This window comes from Tinamus guttatus, unplaced genomic scaffold (assembly GCF_059628265.1).
Source record: "Tinamus guttatus ecotype Peru unplaced genomic scaffold, ASM5962826v1 Tinamus_guttatus_pri_ptg000674l, whole genome shotgun sequence".
NCBI classification, from domain to species: domain Eukaryota; kingdom Metazoa; phylum Chordata; class Aves; order Tinamiformes; family Tinamidae; genus Tinamus; species Tinamus guttatus.
In genome coordinates, this window is record NW_028289208.1 from 1,040,258 (window position 1) to 1,055,103 (window position 14,846).

General features: G+C 38.4%; 1 protein-coding gene across 1 annotated transcript; it reads right to left on the reverse strand.

Annotated features, from left to right (window-relative positions):
- Positions 1-171: 171 nt before the first annotated feature.
- On the reverse strand, positions 172-11,688 carry GPATCH1 (G-patch domain containing 1). The gene is made up of 20 exons (XM_088536512.1): positions 11,609-11,688; positions 10,432-10,566; positions 10,080-10,165; positions 9,732-9,892; positions 9,315-9,412; positions 9,082-9,140; positions 8,517-8,762; positions 7,880-8,027; positions 7,080-7,159; positions 5,811-6,015; positions 5,147-5,434; positions 4,640-4,821; positions 4,250-4,377; positions 3,814-3,947; positions 3,314-3,483; positions 2,711-2,915; positions 1,660-1,770; positions 1,098-1,222; positions 665-810; positions 172-482 (listed from the first exon to the last, which is right to left on the reverse strand). Exons 1-20 carry the CDS (start codon positions 11,676-11,678, stop codon positions 461-463), a joined length of 2,799 nt encoding a protein of 932 aa, XP_088392638.1. The 5' UTR covers positions 11,679-11,688; the 3' UTR covers positions 172-460.
- Between the last annotated feature and the right edge of the window lie 3,158 nt (positions 11,689-14,846).

The following is a 14,846-nucleotide window of genomic DNA, read 5'->3' on the forward strand; positions in this document are numbered from 1 at the left end:
GGCGCAGGGAGGGCCGCGGCTGCTCCCCAGTGCTGTCCCTTGGGGCTTGCAGGGCGACCGGCACATTTTCACACTGATTTAGATTTAACTTCCTAACGTAACTGTGGATGAAAACCTACTTTACTTATCAGCTTTCTAGAGCTCTTAGTCAATGACTTACTGCACCAAAAGTGTTTGGTAATACTTAGTTTATTAAAATATCCTAAGTTTAATTTAATCAAAACAGAGCCTGCAGTATTTTAGAGTATACTGCATAAGACATCTTTTCAACCTTCCATAATCCATAAATTTGAATTTATGAAGCATAACAAAACAAATATTTTAGTACTTGCAAACAAATTCAATATGAATACATTATCTACAGCACTTTAAAGTACACAATACATTACTGATCTACCATCATGGAGGAGATCAAAATTTTGAGATAAATTCACACATCACAGGAAAGCGAGCTACCTCTTCAGTGCTGAAGTTGTTTCAGTCTAAGAGGAAGACAAATAGAAAAGAGGTCAAACTGAAAAGCTGCTGAATAAAATCACAAATATTTAATTACTTTAGCATTTCTTAAGCCTTAGTCTGAGGTAACCACATTTTACCTCAGCGATAAAAAGAAAAAGTTAACCACTGTAAAATTTTCAAGTGTTTCAGCAAATATTCTATTTACCTTCTTAGAAGCTCTTTGGGTGACAAGCCTGTGGTATCTATATCACTAGAGCTGTCACTACTGTCTTCAGTGTCTGAGCTGCTATCTTTTTCTGATTTTTTATTTTTATGCTTTCCTTTTGTTTTGTGCTTCTTCTGTTTCTTTTTCTGTAAAAAAAAGAAGAAAAGAAACAATCCTTTATCATACTACTTTATTTTGAAAGATCTGGGAAATTCTGAAAGGTAAGAGCACCAAAATGAAACAAGTCCTGAAAAGACAATTTCAGTGTAAACTCCAAGCTTAACTGACACACTAAACAGTGACATCTCTATCATACTCCTACAGAGTCAAAAAAAAAAAAAGTTTTTTATTTTTTGTATATCTACATGGCAAAATTACATAGAGTTTTGAGAATATGCCTCATCTTCAACAAACAAATTCAACATACAAATACCTTTTCCTTTTTATGCTTGTGGTCTCTCTTAGTCCTGTGTTTTTCTCTGTTCTTTTTATGTTTTTCTTTCCTACTAGGTCCAGGAAAGCTTGCTGGCACTACGGGTCCTTGTTGATGAATAGTGCCTGAAGTATAAAGCAAATGCAGAAACTAAAAACATGACAAAATAAAGGCAACAAAAAACTAAATTTCATATAAATTTTAAACCAATGAAGAGTTTTAAAAATCTTAGCCTTCGAATACAAACAGAATGACTAAATTTTCCAATTGTTACTTTCCTATTTCAATACTTTGTTACATACAATTAAAAAATGCAATGCCGATCCTACAACGTGACAGTTTAATAACAGTGCCACTGTAGAGCTACACCCAAGTTGTTACACAGGCAGAGGTCCCTGATAGTAGATCCCAGTATGGTAACAAAGTGCTTGCCAGTGCCAATTTAACATAGCATCAGTGTTTAAGAAGTGTTCCCAAATGTTTTTCTAAAGAAAAATATCATGCATCTTGCATACACCTTCAACATAGAGAACTTAATGCACTGAAAGTCTGCAGGACCTACCAGAAAAGAAAGCTGGAGGCAACCTTGGTCCAAATTCCTCTGCCACATCCAGTTCCTTCTTCAAAACAGGCAGCAAAGGAAGGCCAGGCTCAGCTTTAGTAGCCACATTCTCTATCAAATTAAAAAAAGACTTCTTTATTTGAAAGGAAAATAAGGAAACACTTCTTCCAAGAAATGCTGAAGAAAGTTGAAGCAGAGTTTCTAAAAACCTCTAAGAAAGCAAATAGATCAGCTTCCTATCTCTGTGAGGACTTCCATGGCCATCTGACTAAACAACATTCGCAAACATTTCAACATACTGTCTTTTTTCTTTGATCAAAATTGACCTTTGTACTCTACAATTACACATTAGTTAACTTTGATGCATAGGTTCACTTTCATTTAGTAATGTTGTGCCACTTCTCTGTTATTCCAAATTAGTGACAAGCTCAACAGCATCTACAACATTCAGAAAGACTAAAAAAAGTTAATAGAACTAAATAAGTAGAAAAAGTATTTCTACTGTAATTTACTAAGTATAAGGTTTTGTTTATTTAATGACATCCTGAAAACACTGAACATCCGTAGAGGTATTCTCGCAATTACTATAACTAGAAAACAAATAAAATGTAACTTAAAGTTATTTCAACATTATGCTTTCATGGAATGTCAGTATTTAGAAAGTGCATTTACTTAACAAATAGAGACAATTTATTTATTTCTAAACTTGCAAAAAGCCACAAGAGCTGTAATTTATCATCTACCTTAGACTTATTACAGGTGTAAAAGCTCTCTTGTATTTTTCTACAATGCTTCCATGTCGTATGTGTTGATCCCCATCCCAGTTCAATTAGCAAATTCCATTGGGCAGCTTGCTTGTGGAAGCTACCCAACAACACTCACAGCAACATAAATAATGCTGCAACATGCTAGGAATATCCAGTGCTGACAGACTGCCCTGCTAGTCTGACAGTGCTTGAACTCCTTATAAAACTACTATTCCCTTCTAAATAAAAACTTTTTAAAAGATTTTTTTTAAAAGATACAAAAAGAAACATCCATTAAGTATTACCTTGCATATTAGATGAGGAACTATCTGGTAGATCAGCCTGCTTGGTAGTTTCTGAATTTATTACAGGAACAGTTGGTTCTGGCTCTTCATCACTCTCTTCCTCAGAGGAAGACGATTTTTCATCTGAGGAACTCACAAAGATGGCCTTAAATAAGTCCATGGACGGTCTGCTTTCTTCCTCCTGATCTTTGTCTTCATTAGCTGTCTGCAAAGCAACAGAAGTAATATTTAAAAACAACCAAACCAAAAATCCCTCATCCTTCTCCACATAGTATACACTCTCCTCCATTTAGGAGGGAAAAACAAAAAAATATACTCTGAACCTGTGAGCTCAGTGGCTCTAAGGGACTGAATTAACTGCCAGAGTATCAAGTTACGTTTTGTCTTTCCTTAAGATGTTCCTTCCACTTATACTTGTGCACCTCACAGTTATAAACATGGTAATTCTTAAGAGCAAATTCCACCTTCTCATCGTTCATTTCAAGTTGATCCTCCTGTAAACCACTCTCTATTAACCCAGTTCATATGCTACCTACCATTAGTTCAAGGTTAGCAAAATTTGTAGCCATTCCCCTTCAAGTTCAAACACAGCCGTGAACCCACCTTGCTGGGAAGAGTTTCATTTGTCTCAGTTCTGCATTCCTCTGTCGTCGGTGCTGGTGGCTGTTGCTGAGCATCAGCTTTTGACCTAGCAAGACTAATTAATTCACTGATAGAATCTTTTTGCTCTTTCTCTTTATCTGATACATCCCATCTTGAAGGTTTCTTCGGTTCTAAGAAAGTTCCAAACATTGAAATCAGTTACGGTCTATATTATACCGCATTTCATAATCTAAGAATGATTTTAAGTTACTCTGCTTCTTCAGTACGGTCAGTCACTTCTCAAAATCCTTTTAACTGAATAGCTAAGCTAAATGATATTTTAGGGGGAAGAAAGTAGCTCAGTCTTATGAACTTCCATTTTATGTCACTGAATTTACTTTTAATTTTTTGTCCTTTTAAATTAAAAACTGGGCAGGTAATTCATTCTGTATGACACAGCCTACAGTATTTTCTACTCCCTTAACTCTTATAGCTAGATGAATAAAATAATGACAACTTACTGTCAGGAGTGTTTTTCTGTTGAATTCTTTCATTTGTTGCTTGAGTTACAGACGTGGTGGGCTCAGTCAGGGTTAGGAAATTGAATACAGAATACTTGTCTCGTTTCACTTTTGGTAAACCAACAATGGAAGAACTAGAGAGAAAAAAAAATGTTTGTTGATTATTATTTCGATAGAAAAAAAAAAAAAAAGGCCTTAAGTTATCAAACAGCTAAAGCAATCCTTAACACACACACTATTTTGACAGGGGTTTTCACCCGTTTAACCAGTTAAAGCATTATCAGGTACCATGCTATATATGTTATTAAAAAAATATATACACACACAGCAGCCCAACTTTTCCACAAACATTTAAGCATTTTTGAAAATACCATCTGTTTTAAAAAGTATTTTTTAAGAAGATACGAATATTTTATCTTTCAATCAATTATCTTACTCAGGGTATGGATCAGCAACATTAAATCTTTTACATAATAGCTTTTCAGGGTGCCATTCAAACTTGTCTCTTGTGAGTTTGCCAAACATCTTCATCTTCACAGCAGATTCCTTGTCATCAATATCATTCTGAAAAAAGCCAAATATTTACATCACAAGATGAGCAGCAACCTACTGAACTGAATATTACTGTTGTAATACTGAGAAAAGAACATTTAAAATAAATCACTGTTTTTTGTATGCAATGATCTTTTTCAAAGGTTTACTGGACAGAAGAGAAATAAAACACTATTCACATTACTCCAAAGATATTTTGTAGAAAAAGCATTCGAAAAGTCTCTGTATTAAAGCAACAACTGCAGTTCCAGGAAAACTGTATCTGTAAACACACCTCTTGGTCCCGAGGAACTTCCACTTTATCAACATCATCTTCATATTTGGCACGAGTAAATCTGGATGACAGTGCTGAGTTTGATGACTTGTAGAACATGGCTGCACGGAAAAACTCCTCTTGTTCTCTTCCTCGTTCCCATTCCGTCATACTCGGGTCCAAACAATGCTGCAGTGAATCTGCTGTAAGTTAAGGAGAGAAATGCTTAGCAGAGCTTAAAGTTTACTGAAGTGACAAGCAGGTACAAATCATTGAGATTCTTTCAAGCAAATGTTAGATAAAAAGCAACCACTGCTGCAAGTATTTAATGATTATATAATTTACCCAGAGGTGAATTATTCCCTGATAAGTGGACGTAATTTTTCAACAGGGCAAAAATGATAGTATTTGTCAAACATGAGACATTTTCAAGAGCAAACATACTGAACATAAATTAAATGCAGAAAAAAAGAGAATAAACAATTTACAGAGAAGGTTAAAAATGTGAGGATTCATCTCTTTAGTTACCTTTTTGCCCTTGTTTAAGACTCTGCACAAAGCTTTCATATCTTTTTTGTTTTTCTGGATTTTTTGCGAAAGGTTTGAAGTCACTAGAACCTGCATTTTCTAATTGACCACCCCAAAACATTTGCCACTTGTGAGGAGCATCATTTGCAGAGGCTGGTTGGAATCTGCTGCTTTGGGACTGTTGAGGCAACATTTTCGCTTTCATTTGTTGTTCTGAGGCTTTTCGCACTTCTTTCAGTCTTTCTCTATCTTTCTCAGACAGATACTCCAAAACAGAAGGAGCAGGACCTAAAACCAAAGAAAGCAATAATAAATAAATTGAAACGAAAAATTACTGCAAATAGTTCTGCCACTTCATGGAAGATAAAAAAAAAAAAAATACTATTATATATTAAAGCACATACATCTGGAGAAAATGCCTCTGAACAAACATAAACAACACAAAGATGAAAAAACGTAAGTGAAAACGTAGACAGATATGTCAATACTTGTTGTGTAAGAAATGAAGTTGGAAAATGCCAAGTATTCTAGCTATATTGATTAGATTTAATATTTTAAAATCAAAAAAACAGTGGTCATGTCTCAACTAAAATTATAAAATTCTTACATAAAACACACTGAGGGTCTGAAGCACAATCAAAAGCAGGGTTGTATATACCAGTACCTTTTAGAGCAGTTTCTCCTAGCCGTTCCCCCCTCTGAGATGCATTCAGTGCATGCCTGCTTTGTGGTGTTGTGTCATTCTCAAGTTTTCCAGTTGATTCCTCTAATGCTTTCCGTAAATGGCAGTTTTCACTTCCAGCTGCTATCACAGGTCGAAAGTAATGGACTGGCCTGTAATTTCGTGGCAAGTCAGGTGGTGGGTAAGTCTTCCGGATGGAAAACAAAACAAAACAACCAAATAATCAAATAGAAAAATACGGAGAAAGAGATAGCTTTGTATTTAACAAACATCATATTTCTTTCTCTGTAAGTTAGTCTTCTTAGACATATGCATACTAAAAATTCCTCAAATTATATAACTTAATAATAGAAAATTATATGGTAAGTTACTGTGTCTTTTAGACTGAGGCAGTAAGTCAGTGGAATTATAATGCAAATTTGGACAACAAAATTTGTTAATGCATAAAAGTTATGAGAAATAGGAAAAAATATGCGTATCAAGCAGCAACAAAAATTGCTTTTACTTGAGAAAATGTTCTGGATGCTGCCTATTAACTAATTTTAAAAAACCACAGAAGTCACATAAGATAAAATATGATAAGCATAGGGGAAGCACTTAAAAGTATGGCTAATGTATTTCAAAATCCTGCCTCCCACATACATTCTTCATTCAATCTATTACTACAAAATAATCCCAACACCATACAAATTTTCTTCCTCTCTCCTCATTCAAAAAAAGGAGTGTGTCACACGGTTTTATGATATCTCATTCTAATTTATGCAAATATATGGCATGCAAGAGGCAGTCATAAGAACAGAGCTAACAATTTAATTTATAATCTAAACACTGGAATGGGCAAAACATGGAGCCTGGTTATTACAGAACATTTGATGTTGCATCTGAATACCTATAAAGCAGAATATGTACATTTTTCATTTCAAAGATAAATCAAACCATTCCTCCAACCTTATGTCAAGTAACAGTAGGTAGTCAAAAGTATATGCTTAAAGCCTGTATATGGGAAAAGTTCATCTACCAGTCTACTAGTCCAACAAATTTAACATTTATTTTGAATAGCCTGCAACAGTATTTTTGATTACTCAGCAGTCTTTTAATACTAACCGGCACTTTTATTGCTAAGAATGCAAACAAACAAATAAGCAAAAAAATCAAAACAACAATATCCATATAGTTTACATGCCGATTTGCTTTTGAGATTTACTTCTTTCAGATGCGATTCTTATTACAAGAATGTCAACATTTTCTTACCTTGTTTGGAGTTGATGCCTTTGATGCCAGGGAAAAACCATCTAAGATTTTGCCTATATATTTAACTTCCGTTTCAAACCCTGGTGGGGGAGAAGAGATGGTCAATATTCAAGAGATGTATATTTGGCAAAACACTCTCCCTCCCACAGCCCCAGTATTTCCCATTTCCTATTGTATACAACTAGGCCACTTAAAATATGTTTGTTTTCATTGCTTACCATTTAAATTGAAAGGACCTGAATTTGGATTAGGATTACACACCTAAAAACTACCACCAGAACAAATGCTGTAGGATGAGTATCACTAATGGTTAGACAACACTGCCATTTATTGTGCACAGCTAGCACTACAAGTACCATTAACTGTGCACAACTAACATCAACAAATACTTTAGAAATCATTATTTCATGTATTTTAAAACCTGCACTAAAATAAAATTATAACAGAATAAAATGTAAAACTGTTATTCTTTGAAAATATGTAATTATATCTAAAAACTTCTTTGCATGTCTTGGGACTTCTTTTGCAACTATCACTTCAAAATATTTCTATTCCTGTCACTGGGATTGAATGTTATATTTCAAAAGCAACGCATGGTGTCCTGTTTAAAATATAAATTTGGGATTTAATCTAGTGAAGGACAAATTACCTTCAGGATTTGGATAATCAATACAGAAAAAAATAAATTATCAGTATCAGGGCTAGAAAATACCAGTTGATTTAAAATTGAAAGGTTTGAAGAGTAGACTATAGTTATACAGTATTTTTTTCATCTCTTTAGAAAGAACTAGAATTCTTACTTTTTCTGGATTTATACTGCTTAGGTGCTGTCCAACCATATAAACCATCTCCAGGCTCCTCGTCTTTTAAAACTGTATCGTATTTTGACAGTGTTTCAGTTGCATAAATATCGTCATCTTCCTCCTCTAAAGCTCCAACACCAAAAGCCTAAAATATATTTCATTTGAAATAATGAGAATTCAAAACCTGAAAATACCACCTTGAAGTCACATGCCACAAGGCACCTATATATGCATACCTTATTTATCTTCATATATATATATATACACATATATACATACACACATACATACACACACAGACAGAATGCCCTATATGTATACATGCTATATACATACATACTAGGAACAGTTTACTCCTTCACACAGAAAAGTGCTACCAACTGGAGTGGGGGTGCTGAGGGCATGAAGCAAATAAACAAGGTCCACAAAATTATATAAACTACTCTAGGGTCTGTCCAGATCTTCTTACTTAGCAAGTTAAACCCCAGAAAAAAGGTAGACTCCTAACCCCTCTTTCTCAAACCTTTTGAAGTTTCTTACCGTAACTTTATGTCTCAGTGCCTTCCACAGAAGGAAACAGAAATGTAATGAGATTATGCTAATAATAATAATGTACATTAAATAGACTCTTTACCTGGCCTGTGATACCTAGTTTTCTTCCCTTAGTGTGTCTCAGATCGCCAAGCAGATCACTTGTCTTTTCAGAACTACCCGGGAACAGATTAAGGTGCTCCCTTCCAGGTACACCACACAAAGCCTGCGTGGGGTCCAAACCCTTATAGCCGAGTCCATGGACATTCTCTTTGGGAGTCAAATCCACAGGCATGACATCTTTTGGTGCAAATGTCACATTCTCTGGCTGGTATTCATCCTCTTCATCCTTATACAGGAAAGGAGAAAGTAACAATAAATCTATAAAGGGTTTTGTATTTGAGTTTCTGTAATATTCAGTTAATATAAGACTACACAAGTTTATATTCCCTAGAACATTTATAAAAGTATGTATAAGCAACAAGGCTAAATTTAGATACATTAACCCTTTTTCAGAGTAAGCATAAGTTTCTGTGATTTTTTAAAAAAAGTCTAAAGCCATGTGTTTAAAAATGTTTAAAAATATATTTTAAAAGTTTTAGTTGGGTGTGTTAACATCCTTTTTCATTTTTACAAGAATCAACAAACTATTTTTGCCCATACAATACCTCAGAACCCTCAGACAGTCCAGGTGGTAATGCACAACCATATACTTTCACTTGAGGATCTGTGAAAGACATAATAGCATTACAGTAACTTACAACTCTTTATTCAATTCCTCTTAGATTAAAGAAACAGATCAAACAAGGGGAGGTGTAAAAAGGAAGTTTGAAAGTGAACCTCTTAGTATGCCTGTGAAAGCACTTTCCATTACTCAATTAAGGAAGTTTTCTGAACATACCAGGTTTCTGCCTACGGGGCTTTCTTTTAATTCGAGGTCCAATTCCTTGCCCTTCTTTCCAGCCCATTTTTCTCAACAGCTCAACCCCAATTGTTATTCTAAGAGAAAAACAACAAAAGAAAACTCTCAAACACATTTAATATTCGTTGAAAAATAATATATGCTTATGTCATTTAATGTTATGCTTTCACAACACACTTTTTAAAAAGCAAATCTGAACATATCAGCATTTTTGTACATACTACATCCTGCTTTGTATTTTTTTATCTGGCACAAATCTGCACATATAGAACATATATTTTAAAACTGGTTTTCACCTGGATTTAATACTGCAGATCTCCCATTTCTTTCACTCCTTTTCTTACCACAACACTTCTAAGGGAGAGGAGTTGCTCGGCTAGCTTTTAATTTACTTACTTTGATGGTCCTATTAAATCATCAAATGCAGTTGTTCCTGGAATGGCAGCAACTACTCCTGCAAGCTGCCTAGCTTTCTCTTTTATTCTGTCTTTGGATTTGGATGCAAAATCTTCTGTAGTCGTAATATCTTTTGGTGCTATCCCAAATTCACTAAGATCCTGAAAGATACATACACAATGGAAAAAATATATATTTAAAATAATCTTCCTCAAACGCACACTTACAGTAATGGCAAAGGAAAACAAAAACAAATGAACAAAACAACAAAAACAAGATATGACCAGGTCAAACCCTACAGTCATGGTAACTATTTCCAAAGGGTTTTTTTTTCCTTTCTAAACTTACCTCTTCATCCATGAAGTCTTCTGGCCCAAGAATGGTTTTGTCCGCTCTCTTCTGCCGTGATGATACAAAACTTGAAGGAGTCCATCCTTTAAAGAAAGGAATATCAAAATAAGGAAAAGTAAATGTCAATGTAATATTTGAAAACAACTCTAATATTTCAGCTTTTCAACATTACTTAAGATTTACAAAACTGTAATCAGAAAAAGCAGTGGGAAATAAACAACACTGTTTCAACCATTTATAGGATAGTGAAGCACACAGAAAATTTACTTCATGACAGTTAGTTTGTTTTCACAAATGATATATTATGCTAATCAAATAATGCTTCCAAGAAGACACCAAAACACCTAACCTTCCTTTGTGCCAACAGTGTTGAAGTAACCAGCAGAGAAACCACCAGTAAATGCTCCATGAAAACGTTGGTATCGTCCCTTGGCATCTTTAACAGTCTGCTCCTGAAGAGGAACCGGCTTTTTAAGTCGTTCACCTACAATCAGATAAACAACGTAGAAAATAAGTCACAACATGCATGAAGAATGGAACCTCCGCTTCTTCCAGACACCTTCTCTTTCTTGCAACTAACAACTGACTCAAATAGTAGCCACCTCCAAGTGGAAATAATCAGCAGTTTGCACTTCTTCCCATCCTTCTTTAAGTATTTGTATGTTCTATTAATCCATACTGCCAGAGCAAAAACATAATGTGTTCAAAGAAATCCTATATCCTAACTATTTCTGACAGTATTTCTTTCCATGGTCAAACAACCATAAAGTATCTGCCTGCTTAATAACCCCAACACCAAACACTAACCAAAGGTACCCTCAACACCAAACACTGACGCCAGTGATGGGCAATCCCCAACCCCAAGGCACAACTCTTGGCAAAGTCTTCAGCAGAAGAAACACAAAAATACACAGGCAAACAGCAATACAAACTAAAAAATTGCAATGCTCATTATGACGGGGCACTTATTTACACCTAGCTGTATAGGGGGAAAAAATGTATCTACAACTTTTAAACAGGAATTTAAATATCATTAAAGAGAACAACATCATGTTTAACACTTTGGTAGAGTATGCTACAAAGAACAGGAAGATTTTTATACCGCGTTTAATGTCAGCAAACATTATGACTAAGTAATTAACATCTATCATACTCTGTAAATTAGAGCAAGCATTTGCTGTGTTTTTGTTATTTGCTATGATTACCAACCATGAAGTATTTAAAGGAAAACGAATGTTCTATCTGAGGATGCTCAACAGCCCCCCTCTGCTTCCATGAAGCATCATCATTCTCTCAAGCCTTCTGAGAGCAACGAAAACAAACGCCAGGCCTGGGCAGCTCCAGCAGCAGCCTGGAGGCCGCAGCGGCGCGGGGACCCCGGCGCGCGCCGTGGGCCCAGGAGGCGCCTCCCGGGCAGGGCCCCCGGCCGGCTCCGCTCGCTGCAGCGCTGCTTGCGCAGCGAGGGGGCCGCGGCGCGGCCGGGCGCGGCTCCCGGGGGCTCGGGGAGGGCGGCCGGCCCGCCTTACCCTCGTGCAGCGCCGGCAGCGCCCGCCCGTAGCTCGCCAGGTCCTCCTCCTCGTCGCTGCTCGCCGCCATCTTGCGCGGCGGCGGCTCGCGCGGGCCGGGCCCGCGTCACGTGAGGGGGCGGGGCCTCCGTGAGGGCCGGGCGCGGCGGCCTCTCCTTCCCGCTGCACCGGGAATCGCGCACGGGACACGGCTGCTTCCTGCTCCCACCTCTCCTTCCCGCTGCACCGGGAATCGCGCACGGGACACGGCTGCTTCCCGCTGCACCGGGAATCGCGCACGGGACAGGGCTCCTTCCCGCTGCACCGGGAATCCCGCACGGGACACGGCTGCTTCCCGCTGCACCGGGAATCGCGCACGGGACACGGCTGCTTCCCGCTGCACCGGGAATCGCGCACGGGACAGGGCTCCTTCCCGCTGCACCGGGAATCCCGCACGGGACACGGCTGCTTCCGGCTCCCACCTCTCCTTCCCGCTGCACCGGGAATCCCGCACGGGACACGGCTGCTTCCTGCTCCCGCTGCTGCACAGCAACAAGCGCCGCGCGGCCCTTTCTGTCGGGGACCGGCTTTTGGTCATTTCAGTTGCTCTTCACTTCCCTTCTGACCCAAAGGTGCCAATCACTGATCAAAGATGCACGGCACTATCGCCTACCTAATCACAAACTAGCTAGGGAAAGGAAGTCAAACGCTATAGAAATGACAGTCTGTCTGCTACGATGTCTGTGAATTGAGCAACGTGATTCGCTTTTCTGACTAACCCTATTTCTTAAATCCCGATTAACGTCCCTGAGTTGCTCTAGAACTCCCTGGGATTCTATAGTGATCATGTAAGAACAAGTAAGTGTAGATGAATAAACACATAATGTTCAAGCTTTCCTTTTTATTTTTTTTCGGCTTTCCCCAATATTACCCATGAGAAACTCATGTCACTTGGATTTCTCAAACTTACATTTTAAGATTCAGATTCATTAACCCCCAAATGTACTACAAGTAAAACACCATCACCAACAAAGGCACTTCATTTTGTGCTGAGGATGAATTCTGGGAGATTCTATCAGTCCAGAAATTCTATAAGCAATATCCCCAAGGCCTTGAAATCTTTGATTTAGAAGGAAAAAAAAAAAAAAAAAACACCTTGAGGGACTCCTACACTCAACAGCAGATGTTTTGCAAATTTAATGGTTTATCTCTAATCCACCATTTGTGTTTGTTTGTATACACAGAACTGGTTTCTTTCAGACTGAAACTACCTGAGTTTCATGTGGTTTCAGGTTTCCATAGGAAATATTTACAGAGTTCAATGCAAACAGGGAGTAGTCTGTTTAATTTAGACTCTACTTCACTTAAAAACAATACAGACGAAGCCACAGTCATTTATCTACATGTGTTATCTTTTCTAATCTTTACTAATTAGTAGGCAGTTCGCTAGAACATAAAGTGGCAAAATGAGCCGTTAGCTGTTAAAATGGTAGCTGTTTCTCTTTGTTTAGGAAATAATTGTTCCTGAATAGGCAAGTGTAGGTGAAACTGATGTAAAACATAGACCTTAGCTTTTTTTTTGCACAAAGAGAAAATCTTTCAGGTGTCTTGTCTATCATATTCAAAGAGAGAGTGTAATCAAATCTTGAAGATTTGAAGTTTCTGACTATATCCTTCTTTATATTCTGTGTTCTTTAAAACTAGTTCTTCAAATGAAAACTTCTAGCCGCAGTCGCACTCATCATCCATAACGTTACAAGTCATCAGTGATACTGACAAAGTCTTTTTCTCTTCTCTATCAGAATCAAAGTCTAATATGCAAAGCCACCAGGGCCTGGAAGAGAAACGTAACGGTGTGTCTGCTCCAGAATTCGAGAATCTGCCCTGCCGAAGGTCACGAGTTTGACGCGTGCTTTCCGCTCCATACAGCCTCGTGGTGATGTGCTTTTGCTGCAAGGCTGTGTCTCTGGGATAAAAGCCATCTTTGAAGCACCTGTTTCCATTCTGTAGCCACAATATCTGCTAAGACAAACACACACAAAAAGAAACATTCCCTTCCCAGAGAGCAGCAGCTGCCAGTTATTAAGTCAAACCAAATTCATATCTTCAGGATGTAACAGTGCTTCAACACAGGTCCTAGCAGGAAATGAGCTCCCCAACCCGAGATCATCTCCTATTGGCCAAAGCAAGGAATAAAGCCTGGAATTTCATATATTCACATATTTCTGAGCAACTGATGTGACACAGTCATAATAGAAATCTGGCACATGATGTGTATGTGTACGCACATGTCGTTCATACCATACATGCCACTGTGTGCCTGCGACGAGGCGACCCGAACGCCGGGCCCTCTTCCCTTGCTACAGAACTAGAGCTGGGCCCGTTGCCGCTTTGGCTGTGGCCACTGCTCACCTGTGAGCATGCAGAAAGTCAGCACGGAGCTCTGTAAAACAAACAGGGTACCAGAGTTAGCTTCATTGCTTTCCAGATTAATATTTTAAGCACAACATGCTGATCTTGGATGCAGTCCCGATCCAAGGATCCAAGAAGAGATGCTTTCTTGGAGGTAGCACCATGTGCAGTACAGATCATTTACTCTCTCATAACGTTCAACATGAATCCAACCTAAGCAGCCCTTTTTCGGAGGGCATGTGCATTCCAGAGTCCTAGACTGTTATTCCCCCATCTTCACACTGCAGCAAACCCTCTGATCAATGTGATCTTGAGAAACTGAGAAAGCCTGTGGCAGGAACCCATCTCTATTTAAGAAATCTAACAGAAACCAACAGCTACTGGAGACAAGATGTTTAACCATCTGGTTATAAGGTTAAGAACATGCTTTTCTTTGAGGGTAAATCAATTTTTGGAAAGTTGTAAGCTGTGATTTACATTCCATGGTCAGGGAGGACTCCTAGCCAGTCATTATACAGCTCAGCTGCAGCTACCGAGAGCACGCAGACATCATGTGCTTTTCACAAAGGAAAAAAAAAATAACTAAGAACATGAGTCCTCTTTATGCAGACAAAAGTTATGCTGACTTACTTAAGAAATACGTGACGGCGGCTGCGTAGTCGCGATGAAGCGGCCCTTATCGAAGGGAGGGAAAGGCGCGGTGCAGCCTGGCAGGCCCACGGCTTGGGAGGCAGGCTGCGCGCTGAGGAGGGAGCCTCGGGGAGCTCTCTGGGCTGCAGGAATTTGCTGCGTTGCACTGCTGCCTTTCTTTTACTCAGCGTGTCCATCAGCAACTGAGAAATGCTGC